This window comes from Electrophorus electricus, chromosome 13, assembly GCF_041902795.1.
Source record: "Electrophorus electricus isolate QZ-2024a chromosome 13, ASM4190279v1, whole genome shotgun sequence".
Lineage (NCBI taxonomy): Eukaryota > Metazoa > Chordata > Actinopteri > Gymnotiformes > Gymnotidae > Electrophorus > Electrophorus electricus.
In genome coordinates, this window is record NC_137509.1 from 17,907,252 (window position 1) to 17,932,500 (window position 25,249).

Here is a 25,249-nt window from a genome sequence, read left to right on the forward strand (position 1 = left end):
TAATCAAAATGACAAGAAATGCTCTGCATTTTTACAAATGTGCTGCAAATTCATAGACATAGTACAAGTAAAGACAGCTCATGCAGATTCGAAAAACCAAACAAGTTACAAAACCAAACACAATAGAGTGGAAGTATTTCCAGAGAACAGTGGATGGACTTGGGCTTGGTAGTTACTGTTGCTAGGTTAGACAAGCCTTACAGAATGTTGGTAAAATCCCCTTCAATCTAACGAGACACCGTAGAAACTCAGTGCTGTTAAAATATTTACATTTAAAATAGGACAGGAAATGGTTGTCATGTAATTGAGATTTTTATGCATTAAGGTCTTACTCAAAGTTTATTTGCAGTGTTAATGTTGCAAGCATGTTATCTGAGTACACAGCACTGGCTCCTTTGGAAGTTTTACAGACCCATTCCAAGTGCGTGTTAGGGTATGGTCGAAACTAATAACATACCCACAATTTAGGCATTTCGGCCAAGAATGAGTTATAATATGAAATGCACTATAGGTAAATGTTAACTTTAAGTTCAGACCACAGTGACAAAACACTATGCAAACTGTACACCCATAAGACTGAATGGGGGTTTTAACAGCTTTTTGCAAAGCTTGTTCAACCTAGCAGCAGTAACTACAAAGAGACATGGAGCATTATGCATCATGCATAATGAGGTTCACTTGTTGTATGACTGTGATAAAGCTGTGGTAATTATAGCAGACATAACTTACTTTCCACCAGTGAGGTGCTGTATAGGAACACTTCTGTCATGTTGTGGCTGGGTTTGGAGCATTTCTAGAGTTGCATGCATTTTCTGACTTTGCGTCATGTTTATGAATTTCCGTTTATAAAATGTAGAGCATGTCATTTTAATTCAGGTGTTTTCTGACTGTAAAGCATCCATGAATTTGCAGTGCATTTATGATATATGATATCTGAGCAATAGGAAAGCAGTATTAATTTAGATGTATAATGAAAATGTAGCTAAATAGTATAAAACATACTTCCTTTGAATAATGTTAGGTGTTTAAAAAGTAAAAAACAAAAAACAGGAAGGTTTCCATGTGTGACAAACTGCAAGAAAAAAACTAATGCTTTCAGTCTGCCCCTGCATCTACAAGCATACACTGAAACTAGAGCATGCAATGTGTTTGTGTGTCTGCGTGTGAGTGTATGACGAGTGTCAATATTTCATTCTAGTCAGTCCATTTAGTTCCGGCCAGATGTTAACAGGCCTAAGCTTTATAGTTATGACAATCAAAGCCTAGCAATGGTGCCTTCATGGTCGGTCACTCACTCACTCACTCACTCACACACTCACACACTCACTCACACACACACACACACACACACACACACACGCACACACACACACACACACACACACACACACACACACACACACACACACACACACACACACACACCCACCCACCCAAGAGACTCTTGGTGAAGGGGAAAAAAAACTGTTAAGAAAGTGCAGGAAATGCTAGGTTCCTGTCTGAGATTACAGTGCAGAAAGCCGCAGAAAAAAAGCTGGAATTTTTTCCTTTGTCTGGATGGAAAGAACACAGATGGTCTGCATCAAACTGCTCACAAAGAGTGCGTTTACCAGTGTGTGAATATGTTTGTTTGTGTTTATGTGTGTATGTGAGAGAGTGTGTGTAAAGACATCGTTAAACAGGGACTCACCACATCGGACTCCTCGCTGGTTGAGAGGTACATGTCTGTGTACGGCTTGTGTGTGTAAAGGCGAGTTAAGCTACTCCACCCAACCAGTTTTAGACAGGCCCACAAAGAGGAGGAGAGGAAGCGGGGGAAGAGCCTCTTTTGGGGTTGCGCTTTACTTAGTTTTTCTTTTCCTCTCCAGCTTTTCCTTATAGTGTGCAAGAACCCTGTTCTAAGAGATCTGCTGTCATTTGGCTCTCAGTTTCTCTCTTTTTACAATATCCTGTGCAATTATGTGCCTCTGGATTTGCTCTGAGAGGGAGAGAAGGGCACCCCCCCCCCAGGTCACTCTCTGTCACTTAGCTTGTGTTCTTGGTTCCCACGCTAAGAAAAAAGCTTCATGACAAAACAACCACAAACACACACACACACACTCACACACAACCCTGGGAGTTGGGGGGGGGGGCAGAAAGACTTAAGTTCAGAAAATTCCAGAGACCAGTCAATAAAGCTGCGTCTTTGTGAGTAATTGAGTGTTGTAAGCAAATACGATATAGACAGATTCTCTGATATGGTATGAGTTCCTGAAGTAACAGAAACTAATCATGTGCATGCACCATACTATACACAGCACAGTGCTACACACACACACACACACACACGCACACACACACACGCACACACACACACACACACACACACACACACACACACACAGAACACATGGATAACATGTGCCCTTTTTTTACAGAGTGCTGTGTGGAAGATCAAATGAAACGTAAAAAGCTTTACAGGATCAGGAAACAGGAGGTAAAACAGCCACATTCTGACAGTGATAATCTTTGGAAGTTTAAAGAAGTTGTGACAAGCAATAAGGTTCAGCAGGCAATAGAACATAAAATGAAAGAAAATTAATTCTTATGATATCTAAAAATAACTACAGGAACAGTGCTTACAGACAGGCTGCAGAAAAAGACAGGGGGATAAATTACATCAGTACAAAGTAAAATGTTTAAGACTATGGCAAATTGTTTCCTCAAATAGACATTACACAATATGCTGTTACAAATATTGGCAACAACCAACATTTCAGTGAAATACTGTAAAAATGAAAAAGACATTTTACTGATACAAAATCCAATTAAAAAAACAAGATTCAAGTCAAACGTATCTGAAAAAAGCATATATATGTGTGAGTGTATGGCTGAAGGAAAGTGCATGTGAGTTCTTGTGTTTGTCTTAGATGTTTTATGTATGTTAATGAGGGTAGCTGTGTTATGGCATTTATTTCTAGCCAGTTACACATCAAAACATGCACAGTTTACTTTTATTATTTGCTAAGATACTCAGGCATAACTGCCTGATTTGGTTTTTATAAATGTGAATATTGAGCTATTGCACCTGGATCATGGAGAGCGGCGCACAAAAGGTATCTTCAGCGTGTTCCAGATTTTTTTAAATCTTTTTTTTTTTTGGTAAAATGCATGCTTCTGAAGGAAAATGCACCCAAGTGTAGACACAACAGCTCCTCCATAAGACGGAACAATACAGCAAAAAGAACACAATACATGCATCCTTATGCTATTTCACTCATTTGTGTTCTTTTGAACAATGTGTACCTATTGTTTAAAATTCACATGTAATGTACCACATTTAAAATAACAATATAATTAAACGTCCTCTCCAATCTAACATTAATTAATATTTAGAATGTTGATGATGCATATTAAATGCATCACCAGTTTCTACTGCAGTTGGGCATAGAAAAGAAACTTATAGGAATACAAATGTGGTAAGGCCAGACTTCCAGCTATTGATAAAATAGAATAATTGAATAATTATTATAATTATTATATGCTAATATTCTGTCTGTGAAGATTCATGAGGGTGTGACATTGCCGACTTGTTTCTTATGCAGTTATACAAGGCAATTTTGAATATGAAAGCATATATACTAGCTAATAACTTTGCATAAACAAGCAAAGAGTAGTTTATTCAAGGTAACCTAGTTAGTGTTTATATATTTTGTTATGATAAAAAATTATTACATCATTATGTAATTAATGTAAGGTATTGTATAGCTTTGAAATTTGAGGTCTGAGAGGCATTAATTGTCTCCACCTACTGGACACATGTGGAAGACCAAACATTAAAAAAATATTACAAATCTAAGTCTGCTAAGGGGATTGGAGATCATATTTCAGGTGTTTTTAGAGAGAGACATTATGGCCTAAAAATGATATCCTAATATTCTGAGATCATAACAATAACATTATCCATTATCTTGATTTTTCTACTTCCAATGGCATGGCAAACAAGTTCATTTAAGCATTTTAGAGAGGAGATTTTAGTATGAGTGTATCTTCTGCAGTATATCTTTGCCCCTGTATTGCTAACTATCACCTGGCTTCTAAATGACTTTCAGAATTTGGAATATGTCATTTTAAGTTCAGTTTACTGAAAGAGTTGTGTGTGAAACAGCCACTTGCCTAAAATTAATGCTCATGTTAATCTGCAGTGGAAGCCAGCACTGTAAATTCAGAAACAAATTATTATTATTATTATTATTATTATGAGGAAATGGAGCAGTTCCCCAATGTTTATGAGGTCAGTTAATTTGTCACTGGTGCTGTCTTTCTTTCCTGGAAATGTGACAAATGTCAAATTGCAGTGACGTAAAAGATGAATTAATTCCAATCTGAGTTACATTGCCCCGTATCGGATATATATCGGATTTCAGTACCACACATGAAAGCACAATTCATTGTGTTTTCTTGCTGTTCATACTGCCACGACATGAAAATGACAAATATTTGTCACCTATGGAGGAAAATATTAGATTGGAGCCACGGCCACTTTGACCTGCTGAGTGAATGTAGCCATATTGAATGTAGCCATATTGGTTTAACTGGGTAATAACTGACTACATGCATACAGGGCTTTACCTGCCAGAGAAAAAGGATACCACAGCAGCTGTTTCAGAGTTTCAAGACTTAATTTTAAAGGTATGCAGTTATTTATTAGTGTCATGCTTTATGTTTATATTATTTACGACTTTGAGTGTTTCTGATTTGAGTTTAAGAATTCTGATAACAGAGAATGACAATCATGTCTGAGAACTCACAAATGTGGTAATAAACATACAGAGTTCAAATTTAGCATATTAGTAAAGCTAAATGTTGTACATGTTATTTTGCCAGCTGTTACTAGTCTGCCCACCCTCTAGACAACCATATACTCTAATTCACCATCAGTAAGACATGTATTATTGACATTATAGAGAGTGACAGGTCAATTAATCTAATGATGCAATGTTAACAAACTCATACCCAAAGATAAGGAAAAAAATGTTAATATTTCATTTGACAATGGCACTGTGTTTGAAAAAAATCCTTACTCTAGTTCAGATCTGCCCAATCTCTACTAGTCCCAGATATTCCTACACACTCAAGATAAAACCACATGTTGATACAAAAATCCTGTATTTTTTTTAGTATTATTCTAAATTAAAAGTATTTTTACATAATCTCCTATTAATAGTCTATTCTTTATGTAGAACATTTAGTTTTGACCTAAATAGCCAAACAGCTATTGGTAGAAACACTAACATTAATTCACTGGGATGTATAAGGAACCACAGAAACACTTGTTTCTCTTTAAAGCTAGACAGTATTAACTGGACTTCACAAAATTTTAAAACTGTTTGCAAATCTCTGATAAAAGTTGTATTATTCCATCCCAGAATAAAAAAAAAATACTTGTGAGAGGGTGAGTGAGAAAGACAGGAAGTTAATACCATTATAGAGCTCCGATTGCTTCAATTTTACACAATATATGACACACACACACAAACATTCACACATCATAAGAACAGTTGTCATGATCATCCAAGGATGGTTGCTCCAGGACAGAAATTGAGCATGTGTGTGTATGTGTGTGTATACACTTATATGTATAATTCCTAAAAAGTCCAACTTCTGTTTCAAGCATCTGAAGAATATAACATCATTTACCCTATGAGTTGTCATCTAATTAGCAATAAACATCATAACTATATTATAATTATACATTAGGTACATGATAATATAACTGTGCACTGTGTTTTGTCTACTATTTTGTATATCCTAAAATTAAAATGACTATATATGGCATACAATGAACATTTATATTGACTATAACTTTCAGTTCCTTAGAAAACAATTACAAGAACAACATATCAGAATAGTCCCAAGAGACTAATGAGAGTATCTGTTTATGTGAAAAGAATTTTGATGTTTCTCTGTCAAAGAAACATGGAAGAAAGTAAATGAAAAATCAGTAAAATGTATGTCTTTGTTATGTCTTTGAGTTTATGTCTTTGTTAAAAACTCCTAACTGCTCAGGTATGACTTAAAAGTGTAACATGTGAACACTGAAGTAAGGCATTTTCCATTACGTGGCATCAGCCCAGTCCTGATACATTTGATTATTATGCACTGAGACCAGACATTCACATCTAATGCAGACAGGAATCAAAACAAATAATCGTAGCAACCTGTCTTTCAGCCATACATGTGCATGCAAGGTCTCAGCTGAATAATATTATTAATAATAATTAAAGGATTCAGTAACTCTTTAGACAATATTTAAATGACATTTGAGAACCATGACAATAACTTTCTAACGAATAATTTTCGCACGTCATCTTCAAGTGAACTGAAATATACAAAATTATTTCAACATACACACATCCCAGTTTAAACTCTTAGCCTAGTTGGCACTGTGGAGAATTTTGGAGGAGAAGGTTTGTGTAGCATCCGAAGAAGAGTAAAACTAATCAAGCTGAAATGCTGGTGCAATGTCAGGTTGATACTATATTGTACTAATGTTTATATAAACATGTAAAAACACAGATGGATGCAGTTTCAAATAGATACTGTCATAACACAGATGCTGTTACTATATTCATGCTAACACAATGCTTAAAGATTACGCTTGTGTTTTCCTATCATCACCTCAGCTTACTTTTACTCATCTAACAGCACATAAATGGATGATGCATTCTGGATGCAGAATGTTCCTTCCTGGAACAAAATTGTTGGAAGACTACAAAAAAGTGACTCCAAAAACCACACACTTCAGCTGCTATACTGACATACATACCCTCATGTGCCACCCACCCACGCACACACACACACACACACACACGCACACACACACACACACACACACACACACACACTTTTTGGTTTTTAGACTGTGTCAATATGCTGTCATCATTAATCAGTTCACCAAGAGGAAAAGTGACTGACACATATTTACATCTGCTCAAGCACACACACACATCCATCTATAAAATCTTGACGATGTCCCCAAGGACACCACTAGTTCATTATTTTACTTTTTATCATGTTTCATTAATTTTTTTGTTCATTTAAATACTGCATCGGTAATTGTTAAAAATAAAAATAATTTTATTTATTTGTGATTTCTTTGTCAGAAAAATGTCAGTACACTTTTTGTGCTTCTGTGCTATATCAAAACTATAAAAAGTAATGTTTAAATAACAATAATACTGTGGAATAACAGAAGCTTTAAACGTTAATGCCATCAATCTCAGCTGAGAACAGAGAAATGTGGAGCCAGACTCCTTCCCAGTCCCCCCCAACCTCTTTCACCAGGACAAAACTGGAATATTCACTGGTGATTGGTGCCAGAGCTCCAGGTCCAAAACACGGAATTTGGGACAGCCCAACTGATTCATTATTCAGAGCTTTTATTGTTGTTTCTGTAGAATGTACTTAGTACTATAATTAGCAAAATGATAATGATTGGTTAAAATATAAATATACTAGTTAAATATTATAAATATATGTTACAGACTCCGGTGACAGGTGTTCGTCTCAAGCACTCCCATGTTAAAACATTTGCTAGAGATGGTCAATCGACCACGACAATGACAACAATTATCTCACACGATGTCTCAGTATAATGAATATAAAATAGAATTTACAATTCGCCATCAGATAAAGACAGAAAAATGTTGATTATCACAAATGGCTGAGATGTTTTTTCTTGGTACCATGTTAGAGCAACATGACTGTCACCCCACCCAGATATGTTTTCTGTCTTATAAACTAAAATCCTCCAAAGCTTTCAACTGCACCATGTTTTTTGGGGATTGATATTAGTTATTAAAATGTTTGTGCTCACAGTGACATAAAAAAGGTTTCTGTTATTATTTATAGGTAGATTGGAATATCTAAAATCTTTTGTATATCCTCTTAGCAAATGACTGCTACAAACGACATCATGTCTAGACAAATCTAATCAGGGTGCAAATGTGACACAGCTGAAAGTCTAAACATCGTAATCATTACAATTCATTGCATGAAAAGAAAGACACACAGATAAGATATACGGATTAAAAAAAAAACACGAAATAAGCTGCAACACACACCACACATAAAATGTATATATTACCTTATCTTGCTTAGACATGTCTGCTTTCCCAAAGTGTTGATGGGACACTTTGGCTGTGGCTTCTGCTATCACCCCGAGCCAGTTCAATAATGCAGAACCTGGCTACCATTCCCAACTGTGAGAAGCAGTTTCTTATTACAGTAACAAGATACATGTTACAAGGAACTGTATACTTATACCAGCAGAACCTGAGCCCATAATATCAAAGGGTGTGTTCTGAATAAAACAGTTTATTCCCCCTTTGATGTAATTGCTGCCTGAATATGTCTATAAGGTTTTCAGTCATCAGGGTCATTGAATTGTCTAGTAGTATTAAGTCAAAGCAACATGAATTGCACTGGGAAAGAACAAGTTCAGTCATCTACAGCCAGCTGCTACTGGGCTGCTTGCATAATGCAACCAGTTAGGGATTCAGTGATGGAGAGCCTTATTAGCCTTCCCTGTGGCTGTGTGGTTTCACTGGTGCAGTACAACATTTTTCCTTTAATTTCTTTTATTATTTTAAAGTTTTTGTTATCTATCTTTTGAGCTTGCTGACTAACTGGAGATTTTCAATTCAATTCAAAACTGATGTACATAGCACTTTTTATAGCAGGTTTTGTCACAAAGCCGCTGAACAGAAATTAGCTTTACAGAAAATCCGGGTCCAGGACCCCAATAAACAAGCCAAACACAACAGTCATGAGAAAAATCTCAGTAAGAGATTTTTAATGAATAAACCTCAACCAGTCCCAAGGTTGAGGCAAACCACCTGACTTGTATGTATGGCAAACTGCATACACAAAATGAACAGTTGCTTTTTTGCAATAAATTTATGATGAAATATGAAATGAAATATGGAAACTAGGTCACTAAGCAGAAGCATTCAGATTAATCAATGAAAGGTTTCTCTTAGATGATCACAGCACACTGAGAGCTGATCACAACAGGTTGATGGATAGTAATAACAGACTGAACAGTTGCTGCTGTAGTAAGAATTTGATGCACAGCCAATCTAACATAATCCTTCGGTGCAGAGATAAAGATCCATATGTGGACACTGGAATACTTACATCCAAGTCTACAATTAAAAGCAGCAATTTAAAGCAAATCTATCACACCATAAAGCTCACCTCAACACAAGCTGTTGTGTTCTGCTGCTATACATCCGGACTATGCTGCCATTCTTTTGGCTTCTTTAATGCCAATTGAAATACCAAAAGTTGTTTAGAACTTATATTTTACAACTACTTCATAGACAAATAAGTTCCTACAGTAGTTTCCTTAAACAAATGAAGTGGAAGCTGGCAAAATAATAAACTAGCAATTTTCAAATCAAATAGGCAACTACAGAAAATTTTAAACTAAAAAAATTAAAACTAAACACCTAGGTATAAACTACTCAGTTCCCTTTTACTAGGCTGTGCTATCTGGTATGTTAGTATACAGAGCAAACCATTCTACAAAGGAGAAGGTTAATGTGGGGTCAAAGCATCAGAATCATCCACAAGTAAGACATGGCATTGTGGGTAATAAAGAAGACACTCCCTCATGAGCTGATTACAACAGAAGCACTCTCAATAATTGCTCTAGCAGATATTTACAAACACACACACACACACACACACACACACACACACACACACACACACACACACACACACACACACACACACTCAGCTAAGAGAAGTGATGAGCCAAGGTGAGATTAGTAGAACACAAACAATCCAAAAATACACACGCATGCACACGCACACACACAAATCACATTGTGCACTATCTTCATATGTTTCATGTTATTTGTTGCAAATGGTAGCTTGTTTTTTAATCTAATAGTTTTTAAATGGATATATGAACAAACCGAAAACCTTATACAAATAACTGAACAAACATGCAGTCATAAATAATAAGTAGACTACTGTATTCAAGGTTGTTCCTAATTCTTTTAAACAAACAGAAATAAGTGTAACAATTATTTCAAAAATCACACTAATTTTCATTTTAATCTTCCATCTCAGCTACAAGGTAAAACTAATACTTTCCTTTGGTTCTTCAGTGCTTCTCTGCACATTCACTTGAATGATGTTTTGTTGGTAAAGTATATTTTTAAGTAGCTTACTACTTAATGGTAAAACTTAAATTCATTGAGCAGTCTCAATATTTGGACTGGCTGCATTAACACCACATCCTGCACTTTCTTTAAAATTTACCAATGACAAAGCTTAAAAGAATAATTTTATCAAATGATAACTGTGACTATTTGGAGTAATATTTTGACTGGTAAATTAATAAGGATAAGTATTTCTGTTTACAGGGACAGTGCACTCCAAACAATTGATTTTTCATATGTGTGAACAAGACAAACATTTTTTCACATAATAAGGTCTTCTGAAACACTTAGTAGTCATCTGTCTTACTGATGAGAAACATGCCTCAGGTCCTAGAGACCTGCTGCTAATATGTTTGCATAGAGTGCCAAAATATTAGTGTATTCCACCCATATAACTACATACCTAATTTTGTGATTAAAGAAAGAACAAATATCACTCTTTACAGGCAACAAGGTATCTAATGCAGTCTTCACTGTTAACCCCTTTTGTCTACCATTAACTTAGCTAGACACCTGGCTACCTAGCTTCTGCACAGATCTCTCTGCATGTTGGGCTCTAATGGGTTAAAAGCCACTTGCACACTGCTATCATCAAACAACACCATCAGGTAGCATGAACAAGAAAATTAATTCCACACTAAGGCTGATCTTATAGTTTGCTTTTAAAATTAGCATGAAGGAACATGGGTTACTACTCACACATACACACACACACATACTCTCGCTCTCTTTTTCACAATTCCCCATACTGCCTGCACCCAGACAACACACTCACCCAGGAGACGTTCTTGCTCTTGGGTGGTTTGAGCATGGCAGTATGAGGCTCCAGCCTGAAGAAGTAGGAGGAAAACCTCACTGGTGTCTTGACAGGGAACAGATGCAGAGGCCATGGGATCCAGTCAGAGGTCCATGTAGCTCACCCATACTTAGACAACACCTTAGAGACAACAGCTTATGTTTGGCTCCAGTGTAACCACAGAATGAATGTCAGCACGAAGCACAGACGCAGAGACCTCAACTACGTTGAATGGTAAGATGTTGACACAAAAGCAAGAGAGTTGAAAGAGCAAAAAGATACAGCGGAGTGGAGGGCATGACATGTCCTGTGAAATACAGTGAGAAAACTCCCATGTTCTTTTACCTCCTATTTCCTTGTTGCCAGCAGAAATTCTCAGTCCTGAAGGAGGAGTAAACACAGTGGATATGAATATGCAAAACCCCACCCAGTTGGGTCGGAAAAAAGCCACCAATCCAGGAGCAAGGATTTGGCAAATTCTGCCATGAGTGTGCTTGACATGGTGTTACTATATAAATAATCAGAAAAGGTGGGGTCAGTGGGACATATACGGTAGCCAGTCACAAAGCTGCAAAGTTAAAACTAGGGATTACATACGTAGGTGGCACACTCAGGGCGCAGGGATTTGAAGAGGCTGACTTTGATGTGCACTAGTTCTCTTTCCTTTCTCCTTCTCTATGCTCCGCACCTCACCTAAGCAGTGGCACACATTAGTACATTTATGAACATGTATTAAAACATTTATGAACAGGTCTTCAATACAGGCTCTTCATTATATTACCAATATTAGCAATTCTTAATTTTATGTAATGTTTAGCCACAGGTATAATTTAAGAAACACACTCAAACACAAATATTAAACAGGGATCTGGTCTTCTACTCATTGTGAAATCCGTCAGAAATCTTAGCAAAACTGCACAGAAGACTAGGAGCTACACAGAAACACATCTAAACACCTATATGCACAAATTCCAAAAATATGGTTAAGAAAACTCATACAGAAACAAGGCTTAAGCTACATTTGTTACATTTATTTACTTTGTTAAATTCAACAGGCCTTGCTTAGTGAACAATTATTATACATACATCAACAATAAATAACATTTAAATATTCTGGTTTTAATCCTGTAATTTGATGTATCTAATTATATCTAATGTGATCTAAATAATTTCAATGATTGCTGCTATAGAGGCAGTACATATAGATTAAATGTTTTACAGAACAACATAGAATATCATTCTCATACGTCAGTCTAGTGTTGAGATAACAATAGTGAGAGGAAGCACTCTTGCATTTATTTTGGCTTCCCTGTTAAAAGGGCAGCCATGCAATTGACATAAAACAGTTATGTTATAAACCTTCCCTTTATTTCCAAGATCCTAGAAAATACTGTAGCTCCGCAGCTAAGATCATACCTGAATCAGAACCAGATACATGAAGTCTGTCACTGTCTGGTTTAGACCTCATCATAGTACAGAGACAGCGTTGATTAGAGTAGTTAGCTTTATAGGTTATGTCTCTTTGCCTATATTGCTTGCTCTAAATGCAGTAATTGACACCACAGATCACAACATTTCACTAGATACACTTGAAAATGTTGTTGGGATTAGGGTAATAGTCCTTTCCTGGTTTAAATCTTATTTAGCCAATCATTACCAGTTTGTCAACATAAACGGAGACTTTTCAGCATATACCAAGGTTAACTATGGTGTACCACGAGGATTTGTTCTAGGGCCTTTGCCTTTTTCTTTATATATGCCACCTCTAGGTGACATTATACGTAAACACTGTGCTTGTTTCCACTACTACGCAGATGATACTCAGCTAAATGTCTCAGCCAAACCACAGAACATATATCAGCTTAGTATTATTGACAAATGCATTAAGGACATCAGACAGTGTCTGTTGGAAAAAAACTCAATTAATCCTGACAAAACTCAAACATTTCAGTGGTCTCCCAATCACCTTCTTTAAGAGTAAAGATCTTGGAGTTATTATGGATCCCAGTCTCTTGTTCAAAGCTCATGTAAATAATATTTCTAGGACTGCCTTTCTCCACCACAGGAACATTTCAAAGATTAGGAGCATGCTCTCCTCACATGATGCAGAAAAGCTAGTCCATGCATTTATTACTTCAAGATTGGACTACCGTAATCCTTTACTATCTGGCTGTACCACTAAGTGCCTAAACAAGCTTCAGCTAGTTCAAAACACAGTCGCCAGAGTTCATTTTCCTTGACTTGCTCACTGTGGGCTTGAAAACAGCTATTGTAAAATGTGCTATACAAATAACTTTGACAGTTCTACATCATACTTTACAGATTGATTTGAGAGCATTTTCAAAACTCCCATTAATCCACTTAAAAACCACTTTGTTCCTCCAGTATGTTAGAAAAACTACACACAGCACGAAATTTGCTGGTCTGTGAGGCAATTATCTGGAAGTCTATGTGCACTTTGAATCCTACTGGGAACTCACAAGAATGCAGACACACTGCCAAAGAGATCTCTCTCTCTCTCTCTCTCTCTCTCTCTCTCTCTCTCTCTCTCTCTCTCTCTCTCTCCTCAAATTGGTGTGTATGACCTAACCAATCCTTGAAATTGTAAACATTGCAAAATATTTTAGGATCTCATTCAATGTAAAAACCGCTTTTGCAGTTGCTCCTGCAGTTAATCACATTTAAAACTGATAATTGGTTACTTCTGTAAAATTTCATGTAAAAACCTTAGTCTCCTACATGCACCTAACATTACCCACCTAACACACACACACACACACACACACACACACACACACACACACACACACACACACATATATATATATATACATATATATATATATATATATATGTATATATATATATATATATATATATATATATATATATATATATACACACACACATGCACACACACACACACACACACACACACACACACACACACACACACACACACACATATATACACACATATATATATATATATATATATATATATATATATATATATATATATATATATATATATATATATATATAGTTATCTGTACTTAATTAGCCTAGATTTGCTCATGTGGAATGTGGCAGTTGGCTAGGGTGATTCTAGCATGAGCATTTAATACACTTCCACCCGCCTCAGCCAGTCTTCAGTGCTAGACATTCTACTGCAAATACAATGCTTTTCTACACCTGATCTCTGCAACAGCACAGAATTACAGAAGCCCCCCAGAGGGTTGCACACACAAACATATTTAATCATTCACTCAAAATGGTGTGAGTCTCTGTGTGAAGAATATGGCTACCCCATCAATACTGCAGGATACCTATCAGAATGCACACAAGTACACACACAGAAAGAATCCTAAGCACAAAAAATAGATAATTGTGCATTAACTAAAAGAAGCGGTCTATATTTCATTCTTTCACTCCTCAACTTCCTGTAATTCACTCATCTGTCATATTATTATGTCCTCTTTTTTCATACTAATCCAGGGTAGTGCTCTGTGTATATATATATATATATATATATATAAATAAATTCCCCACTCGCCCACTGGGCGGTCTTTTTCCTTTAAGCTCGGGTCCTCTACCAGAGGCCTGAGAGCTTGAGATTCCTGCGTAGTATCTTAGCTGTTCCCAGTACTGCATTCTCTCTTCTGGACCAAGCTCTCAGATGTTGTTCCTGGTATATGTTGGATCCATTCTCCCCAGTTTGGGGAACCACAATTACCCCCCCCGCCCATCTTTTCTATATCTTCCTTCAGCCCTCGGTCTTTCTCGAGTTTCTCATGTTCCTTTTTCCTGATGTTGCTATCATTCAGGATTGCCACACTATCACTTTGGCTCTCTTCTGCACTTTGTACACCACTACTATGTCCAGATGCCATTATCATTTTGTCTGTCTGTATCTGAAAGTGCCACAGGATCTTATCATGGTCTTTTTCCACCACCTTTGGGGTGTATCCCACTTAGAGCTTGGAACATCCAGCTTGTACTCAGCACAGATGTTTCTGTACATTTTGCCAGCCACTTGGTTATGACACAGTGGGAGTACCATGTGTGTAGCATTCTGTGTTTCAAGAAGTCCTTTCTGAATCAGTATGTACCGGACTCTCACGTTCACCTTAACAGATTCACTACTTTGAGAGCGGACAGAATTTACAATCAGTCCAGTAAGAAGAAAGGAGGGGGCTTGCCGTGTTTGCGAACAACAGATGGTGTATTCTTGGACACATCACAGTGAAATGCCGGACGCTGAACTGTGTGTGGTGGAAATGCGTCTGTACTATCTGCAGAGAGAATTCATGATTGTGATGTGTGCAGTGTACATTCCACCTTCCGCCAAGGCAGACATAGTGTGTGATGTCATCCACACTACCACCGGAAGCGTGCAGAACCACAGTCCCAGTGAATTCATCGCAGTGTTTGGAGACTTCAGTCACGCTTCCCTCTCATCGTGTCTGCCCATATTAAACCAGCTTCTGAAGTACAGGACCAGAGAAAACAGGACACTGGACTTGTTGTATGCTAATGTTAAAGGAGCATACAACTCCATGGCTCTCCATCCACTGGGTCAATCTGACCACAATCTTGTACTCCTCACTGGACAGCACAAACCCCTTGTCCAAAGACAACCAGTATCCAACATAAAATTGAGGAAGTGGTCCCCCACGGGCTGTGGAATCACTGCAGGCATATTTTGAGGCCACACAGTGAGATGTTCCTTGTGAACCATATAATCAGGACATTGATGATATAACAACATGTCTCACAGACTATATTAACTTCTGTGTGGAAACTGAGGTACTCTCTAAAACTATGAGATGCTTTCCCACCAACAACCATGGGTCACAAGCAGCCTAAAATCTCTCCTGAACCAGAAGAAGAGAGGTTTCAGATCAGGTGATAAGAATAAGATAAAAAGGGTGCAAGCAGAGCTCAAAATAAGGATTAAAGAGGCCAAAGAGGAGTATAGGAAGAAGCTGGAGACCAAATTGGAGTAGAACAATATACGAGATGTGTGGAGAGGCCTGAAAGATATCACTGGCTTCAGTCCATACAGCTCTGGATCAATAACAGAGGGTAGTTGTGAATGGGCGTATGAGTTTTTTTCTTTGAGAATGACTCTCCTCCTGCTCCATTGTCTTCTGCTCCGTCTCCGGTGGTCTCGCCTCTTAACACCTCAGGACGACTACAGCCATCATCATTCACAGACCATACTCCCTCCACACCAAGCATTAACACCTTACCTGACATGAATTTTCCTCCCCCCACAGTCAGGATCTGCCCAGCAGAAGAGTACCAACATTCACTGCTGACCAAGAAGGAGCAGAGGAACTCAGGCAGTGTAAAGCTGCAGGTCTGCATGGTATTGAGCCTAAGGTCCCGAAACTTTGTGCTGAGCAGCTGTGTAGAATCCTCTAGTATATCTTCAACCTGAGCTGCAGCCAAGAAAGGGTACTAAGTAAGATGGAAAACTACTTTTGTGGTTCCCGTCCCTAAGAAGAGGCACCCGTTGGCATTGAAGGACTACCGTCCAGTTGCCCTGACCATCCAACTGATGAAGACTCTGGAAAGGCTGATGTTGGGCCACCTGATATCACTGGTCAGAGCTGCCCTCCATCCCTTGCAGTTTACATATCAGGATGGCATTGGAGTGGATGATGCAGTTATTTACCTACCGGACAGTGTGTATTCCCATCTGAACACAACCGACCGCTCTGTGAGGATTATGTTCTTTGACTTCTCCAGCGTTTCCCTAGGGGAAAACTATGGCAGACGCAGGTGGGTGAATCCATCATCTCGTGCACAATGGACTACCTGACTGGCTGACCCCAGTCTGGGCAGCTGCTGTGTTTCACACATGGCCACGTACAGCACAGGGGGCGCATCGGGGGACTGTATTAGTTCAGTTTCTGTTCAACATTTACACCTCAGACTTCAGACACTCAGACAAATGCCATCTGCAGAAATTCTCAGATCACATGACCATTGTGGGGTGTATCAGGACAGAAGACTGAAGACAGGAAGCTTTTGTATGAGTTGACTGACTGAACCAACTGTAGCTCAACATCATTAAGAAGAAAAAGATGGTGGTGGACTTTATGAAACTTTGCCCTCCCCTGTCCTCAGTCACCATCAATGGAGTGGATGTGGAAGTAGTTGGTACGTACAAGTACCTGGTCTTGCACTCAGATGACAAACTGGACAGGAGTTCTAACACCTATGTAGTGTTCAAGAAAGGGCAGAGCCGTCTGTACTTTCTGAGGTGACCGAGGTCCTTCGGAGTGTGCACTAGACTCACTTGGACATTCTACCAGCCTGTTGTCACTAGTGTTACAGTCTATGCTGTGGTGTGTTGGGGCAATAGCATCTACAAAAGTGCAACAAACAAAATGAAAAAACTGAACAAGAAGGCGGGCTCTGTTGTAGGAGTCAAACTGGACACTCTGGAGGTCATGGATGAGAAACGAACTCTTAATAAGCTACTGGTCATTATGAACAATGCATAGACCCCATGTACACTATGGTGGACAGAGACGCACATTCAGCGGAGGACACCTTCCAAGGCTGCTCTTACATAAGTCTTGTACATGTGTGTGTATATATATATGTAAAGTGTTCTTCAGTATGAGACAGGGTAAACAGTATTCTCACAATAAAATTTTAAAAATGTCACACCAATTCTAATATTATATGATAACAACCTTTATCACAAAAATAGTTATTCTGTTCCCAAAAAATAAATTAATCCTTGACATTCCAGCTATGTGTTTGCAGACCCAACTAAAACCTCTGACTTTCTGCACAGTCCACCCACTAGTGGAAAATGCACAAAGAGGAAATCTGAGAGTGTGATGGTGAAGTCAAGTCTTCAGATCTAGCCAACATTGTAGCTTACTTCCCCATCCAGGTGTTCCTTCAAGCACCATTCCCTGTTGTCTCACTCTTTCCATATCCCTACATACTCTACTCACAGACATGCTGCTGGGTCAAAAACTGTGTTGTATTAAAGGGGAGTGGTCACACAGACATGTGATCAATTGTCAAGGGCAAATAATAAATTTATTCAAAATATTACATGTGTAATTTTAGAGGTACAGAAGATACTTTTAGAGAGTCTCTTTTTTTTTCAGATGCTAGAGTGTATTATTCCTGGATCTCCCAAACTTCTTTGCAGTTTTTTTTCTGGTTAATGGGTACATGGCTCATGAACATTTTGGCCACAAACATTTTACAAAAACAGCAAATGGTCACAAACAGTTTTACAAAAACCATGTGGGGGTGTGCGTCTGGTCCTGCAACTCACTAGTACAGTGCTGTTACTTTGATTATGTGCTACATCTTCTGTCATTAATCTGAATCAGTAAATATGATGACTTGTTGAACTCAATCTACATATAGCCTAATAATGCTTAAAATTAAGAGTGATTAACTGCTATCAAAAATCCAAACTTCAACAATAACAAACCTTTAAAAAAATCATGAGACTTCAAAGCACTTCAAGCCAGAATATTTCTCATTTACTCTGCTTCTCTCCTTCCGTCTTCTGCAACAATTCTGCTAATAACAGATACAAATAAATCATATAACAAAAAATGGGAATCTATTGAAACCTATGAATTTTATTACAAATTGTGACATATGGCTGCCTCAGGCTGACATGAAAGCATGTCAGAAATAAAGATTTCTGGGATCGAAAGCCAAATTTCCAAAGACGTGGAACAAAACTTTTAAAAACAGCTATTTCACTTAAACTATGGTATTCTTCAAGAAGTGGAGTAATTTAAAGATTTACTTTAGATGACTGATAGACCTATAATGTAAAGCTGATACAAGCCTCTTAAAGCTGTCTATCATAAAGACATTCTTGGTGCTTCATGGTGTTATTTGCAGATGAACAGCCACCAGAGGGCAGTGTTGCTCAGCTGCTTTTACAACATAGGCGAAACGCTATCGGCTACAATGTAAAGTCTTACTGTGCAATTCCATTTTGAATACTTGCGTAGTTAAATAAGTTTAATTTTTATTTGTTTACTTAAGTTAATAGGATTAGGTAGGAAAATTTCAGTCCATTTAACCACTGGGAGTTTGATGTCATTCTTTTCAATTTATAAATATAACAAGAACCAGGAAGAGCTAACCAGATGGGTACATGCAGGACAATTATTTGACAATATATCAAAGTTTTAAAGCACATCCAGAAATTACTTGATAACATGTTTAGCACCTTAGACCTTATTTTAAAAAACAGTTATGTTTTCAGGCCCAAATAATTTATTACATAAGCATTTGGAAAAATAATTCCTTCTTTCACTACTTTAATAAGCAAAATACCAATTCTATTAGTAAGGTTAATGAAGGCCATGAAATATCAGCATTCCAACATGACTTCTGTCTAAAGTTATCACCTAATTACAAATAACTGCTTTTCTGCTTCCACAGTCTCATTCCAGACAGGTCAAAGGTGAACTTCAGACATGTTCGTCTTGAAAGTTCTATCCTTAGTAGGACCAAAAAGGAGGAGGTGTGCTTGTGTCTGGTTGGCAGCAGTTTGTATAAGAGTCTCCTGTGGCTCAGATCTGATATGGGCACAGAAAAGCAGAGCCATGGGCCAACTTACATAAGGCTTTCTTCCAGAACGACGTACGGGACAGATATGCACAGGGAGAGTGTAGCCCCTTATATATTCACCCTACAGATTATTCCAAGTTTCACATTTCTTACCATTTGTACATATATTTACCTTTGAAGATTACAGAGAGATTTAAATAAAAGGAGTTCTGTGCTCTTCAAATTTAGACAAGACAAAGACAATTTGCCTGAAAGGTATGTATAAACAGATAACAAAGGAGACCAAGGCTGTGCCAGACCACATAATTGTTTTTTTTTTCATTCATAAAACTCAAGCTTCTTTAATCAGTCAATAATAATCAGGGCCCATAATTGTACATCCGCTGGGGGGAGGTTACTAAATACTTACTTAACTTTTATATTATATATTTGTTCCATCTTACTGACCAAAAGAGACAATGTTTCAGCCTGTTTTTATCCCATTCTTTACCCAGAGGGTTTAGTTGTTTGAATTTTACTACCTGAAAGTCCCGAGACGGACTTCTGCTGAGCCAGGAAAACTGATGAGTGGTCACCTCTAAACAAGCTACACAGATGATAGGCTACAACAGACAGAAGAGCATATGTATGTTTAGTACTCTATTTGTACTACTCTGCAATTTGTACTACCTTACTATCGTAACATTCATTCCATTGGGTTCTACAGTTATGAGAGTGTAGATCAGTTCTTTTTCCTGAATGCTGCTACAGCATCTCCATAGATGCTGCCACAGCATCATCTTAGCGTTAAAATGCCTTGCTACTGTAAATAACAATCCTTAATTCTGATGGTCAAAAGATGCTCAATGAATTGATCAGCAAGCCTGATTGCAGTACAGCTGATTACATCTCTTGCAAGAGTTACAAAAGACAACCCCTACAGTGATGCCTGAGAACAAATGGTTGATAACAATTAATGCTTTCATGCTAGTCATTTTAGTGGCTGTGTAAATATATTTTTATTTGAAGAGCAATAATTGATCTCACTCTTCATAAGCATGTCTTTGATGTTTTTGCCTTGCCTCTAGATTAGTGGAGGATTTTTAAAAAGAGATGCATCAACCTGGTTGACTTTGAAGTGTTTAAGTATAATATCAGTCACTGTTTCATTTGTTGTATAAATGAGCACAAATGAAATAATTTTTTTTAGCACTCCAGTCATTATTTGTTCATATCTTCCACCAGTGTTTGCACGTGTTTTATTGTCTGTTCCAGGTGCAGCCAATCTTCTCCTTTAGCTGTTCCTGATCTGTTGGCCCCGCCTCCTATTCCTTGCTGTTGTCTGCTTCTTGATTTCAAGTTATTCCCTCTTGATCCTGGACGTAATGTCTACAGGCCTGTAACCATGACCTCTGTAATCATGACAGTCTTTGAACGTCTGTTCCGAGCCCTGAAGTGCTCTGCTGGATCCCAGTTTGCATACAGATCTAACATGTCTGTTGAGTCAACTTGGCCCTGCAGTTCATGCTACAGCATCTTTACAGTCCTGGAATCTATACTGGAATTATGTTTCTGGGCTTCAGCTCAGCTTTCAACACCATAGTGCCAGAGCCGCTGAAGGTCAAAATGTCCCAGCTGTCAATGTCTGATTCCGTCTGCTGGTGGACTGTGGATTTTGTGACAAAAGGAGACAGCTAGGAAAACTCATATCAGATTCCCAGACCCTCAGTACTGGAGTACCACAAGATTGTTGCTCTCATCCTTTCTCTTCAGTCTCTACACCAATGACGGTGTCTCTAAAGAACCATGTGTGAGGATCCTGAAGTTCACAGATGACAATACTGTGTCGTGCCTCATAGCAAATGGTGTTGAGTCGGCCACCAGAAAGGAAGTCGAGCAGCTGGGCTCATGGTGCTACCCCCTCCCCATGCCCCTACAACATCAATGGCCTGGTAGTTTCTTCTGTGCAGTCACTCAAGTTCCTGGGCCCCACCACATCCAGGGACCTGAGGAGGGAGAGGGACATGGTCTCCATTGCCAAGAGAGTATAGCAGGGAATGCTGCAGAGCCTCATGTTCCAGGTCTCCATAGCGATCATCAATCCTCACATCATCTAGAACCTTCTTGTTTGGGTCCTCCACCTCACAAACTGCAGTGCCCAATTAGGACACCAGAGAGGATCATTGGAGGTAGTTTGCCATCCACAACAGCAGCATGATGTAGCATGCTGGTAAAAATAACAGCTGACCCCTTTCATCCTGGAAAGCTCAGGCCCATCAAAACCAGCACAACTAGACATGCTAACAGTGTTTTCCCCAGAGCTGTAGGGCTCATCAACCACAGCGCACATTTTAAACTTAAACTTACAAACAAACTTATGGTACTCCAGCAATTTCTCTATAACTTATGCTTATTTGCACAACTGTAAATATGTAATATTTTTGAAAATGTTTATAGCATTCTGTGATATTTTGCATATAATAGTTTTATTAATATAAAACTCTGACCTACATATGTATAGATACCCATATTTGCACATGTACATATATTCATACATCTCTTAGCTCCTCTCCATGGATCTTTATTATTCTTATTTTTTGTTCTTCACTCTATTTATTGTATTTTTATTTTATTTTCCCTTAGAGAAATACCTGTTAACAGTCTGCAGGCTTGTCAGGTCTGCTTAGTATGTTACATACACATGTGAACTCAAGACAAATTCCTTGCAAGAGTAACATACTTGGCGAATATAATTATTGTGATTCTGATTGGCTGCTTCTTGTCTCATCAGTATAAAGTCATGCCAAGTATTATGCCTGTCTCAATTGTTGAATGTGTTGAATGTGGGAATGTGTTCCCCTTGGATTGTTGTAAGTGTAATACTCTTTTTCATTGTGTATTTTGTCTTGCCCTACTGGATTTGACTATTGACTGCTACATGTTGATTGTAAATATTTTGTACATTTGTAAATCCCAAACAATATGTGTATATAATGTCTGCTGGGGGTGTGCGGGAGTAGAATGCTGATGCATTTGTTTATTCACATTTTCTCCTGTTTATCACACTTGGGTTATGGACAGGTGCTTGTCTCTTGGTTCACTTTGGTTTGGGCATGTAAGTTTTATTTTATAGCTGTTATTTTTGTACTTGTCTGCTACCATTGTTTGACTTGTCACATATTTTATTAAGTAACAAGTGAAACAGTGGTTTTTATTTTTATTTTGCAGCAGCAGTCTGAGCATAGATCAGGACATAACATGTATGACAGTAGTATTCAGCAGATTGTTTATAGGACAGTGCATCCATTGTCTGAAGTAAAACGTGAGCAAAGGCATAATCTATGAATTACTTTCAAAATCTGTAGTTATAGAAATGTTCACACATTTCTGTACTTTTTTGTGCTTAAGTCATATATACTGTACTATTGGGTACAATATGTAAAAAGCATGTTTTGCTAATTTTTTAAAAAACATTTTAGCTCAGTTTACATACTTAGAAAAGTGTTATTCAATTTAGAGATTTAAAGAAAAAAGACATTTATTATTTATAGTTACATTTATTATTAATATTTAAATGCTAAGTATAGATGTACAGTTAGGAAGAAATGTTTTGAACACCATAGAAATGTTTTGAACACCATAGTTTCTGGTGAAAGGCATTTAGTTCATAACTAATATAATTCCTGTGCAGGAATTATATTAACAGTGACAGTGACAGTTCATTTTAAAGAATAATAGAAGAGCTGCCTTAGAATTCTCCATTAAAAATATTTCTAAACTAGAAACCTCATATTCATGTCATATGATATGTATTTAGTGGCTGTGCATGGTCCTCTTTCGAAAATGTGCTAACATTGGCTACTTCTTCATCAGTTTGCCTTCAAGATTTCGGACCAAAAAGAGACAATGTTTGTTTGACAATGGCTTCCTTCACATGCCATATACACTTGAATTAGCTAACCTTATCTTGCAAGTAACTTAACTATACAAGAAGCTTATGAGGACAACCTTTATCATGACATGCTTTCTTGCTGAATAACTTTAAAAAATAAATAAATGTACTGGTTTACCAACATGTTTGTTCGTACTCTGTGTCCCGAGTACAAACAGGATGGAAGTGTTTGGCTTCAATATAAGTTTGTGGCAAGCGTTTTTTAAAAATACAAGCTGCAAAACAGTACTCTGTAAAATGGGTACTATAAACCAGAGGTTTCGCTGGAAGTTTGACTGGGACAGTCCAAATTTTCCAAATAAACTGCACATATTTCTCTCTGATTTTTAGAAAGAAATACATTAAGGCTCACATTTTTTCCTTTTGTAACTAAAAGCAGAACATGTAATATGATAGCTAATACACGTGGCTTCTCTGATACCGATTATTATGCTAATGGTATGGAAAGCCCCATGTTAAAGTGGCTGGTTATTTTTGAGACTCATCTTACAGTCCAAAGTTCCAAAGTTGACATGTTTGGCCACTCATGATTTGTCTTTAAACACCACATGCATATGTTAACAAGATTACAAACTTGATTTTCAATGGAGGGGGTCTTTAAATATGTCACGGACTGCTCAGTCATTGTCGCTACGTAAGTCATTTAACGTCAACATCCGTCATTGTAACTATTTGCAATAGCCGTAGCGTCTTTGTTAGCGTGCACTTTGTAAAATGTAAAACCGTGCAATCATGTTCACCGTTAACGTTTGTGAGTGCATGTCGTGTAGTGTGTTTCGTGTTAATAAATGTCCCACATGAACGAGGAGGTCTGTGCGTCCTGCCCCGCACCCTGCGGCACTCGGGCCAGCAGCGTTACAAAATATATATGTAACATTTGCATAATATCGTTATTGAGCAAATTCACAATTTTAAACCTGTTTCTGTTTTAATCACAGATGTTGTGTATATTTGCATATTTCCTAAATATATAGATTTCAGATCCTACTCTTAAATACTCACATTTATGTCTAACATTTACATTTATATTTATCATATTATTTATATTTGTAATTTTTCACACGTTTTTTAAATCTCTACAGTGAATACTAGCAGTGTTTTTTTGTGTGTTTAAATGTATGAAATTTGGGCTAAATGTTAATAGGTGAGCTAAAAATGAGTAAGGAGCTTTTTATATTCAGCATCCCATAATATGCGTGTGTGTGTGTGTGTGTGTGTGTGTGTGTGTGTGTGTGTGTGTGTGTGTGTGTGTGTGTGTGTGTGTTTGTCCACAGGTTCAAACATTCACACACTATATTATATACAACAGAAACAGCCTCTGGAAGCACAAGGCCTATTATTTGTTTAATCCTAGTGCAACCTCATTAGCACATACTGAAAGGAGTGATAAATCTGCCACCACATTTATATAAACATTTGTATATTTCAAGGAGAGCAGCACTGGACCCATAGAGATGGCAGAGAGTGGGAAGCACAGTGAGCATGTCACGTAAACAGTAGGAGGTTGTGGAGAGCTTTCCTGATGACCAGTCGCTGAGTTTTTATACTGATGTTTTGTGAAACAGAACTAGCAGATGGATGGAGAAATGTTGAATTTCTTTACACAGGCAGATGAAAATGAATGAACGAATGAATCTGATCCATCATTTGTTTTTTTTTGTCCTATACAGATCCTTTCAATCCCTTCATCACTCAAGCAACAGCTCATTAAAATGCTTTATAAAG

The 25,249-nt window shown here is 37.7% G+C and overlaps 1 protein-coding gene across 5 annotated transcripts in view; it reads right to left on the minus strand.

Moving 5' to 3' along the window:
• The window catches only part of cacnb2a (calcium channel, voltage-dependent, beta 2a), a 55,331-nt gene that overhangs the window by 25,572 nt on the left and 4,510 nt on the right, over window positions 1–25,249 (minus strand). The window contains exon 1 of one of the 5 annotated variants that reach the window (XM_081694873.1): window positions 10,993–11,189. The exons of 3 other annotated variants lie outside the window; for them this stretch is intronic. In XM_081694873.1, coding sequence (XP_081550999.1) covers window positions 10,993–11,028 — 36 coding nt within the window. In that variant the 5' untranslated portion in view covers window positions 11,029–11,189. Of the gene's footprint in view, window positions 1–1,690; window positions 1,739–10,992; window positions 11,190–25,249 lie in introns of those variants that run through there. One more of the 5 variants, XM_027019383.3, reaches the window with a different exon arrangement.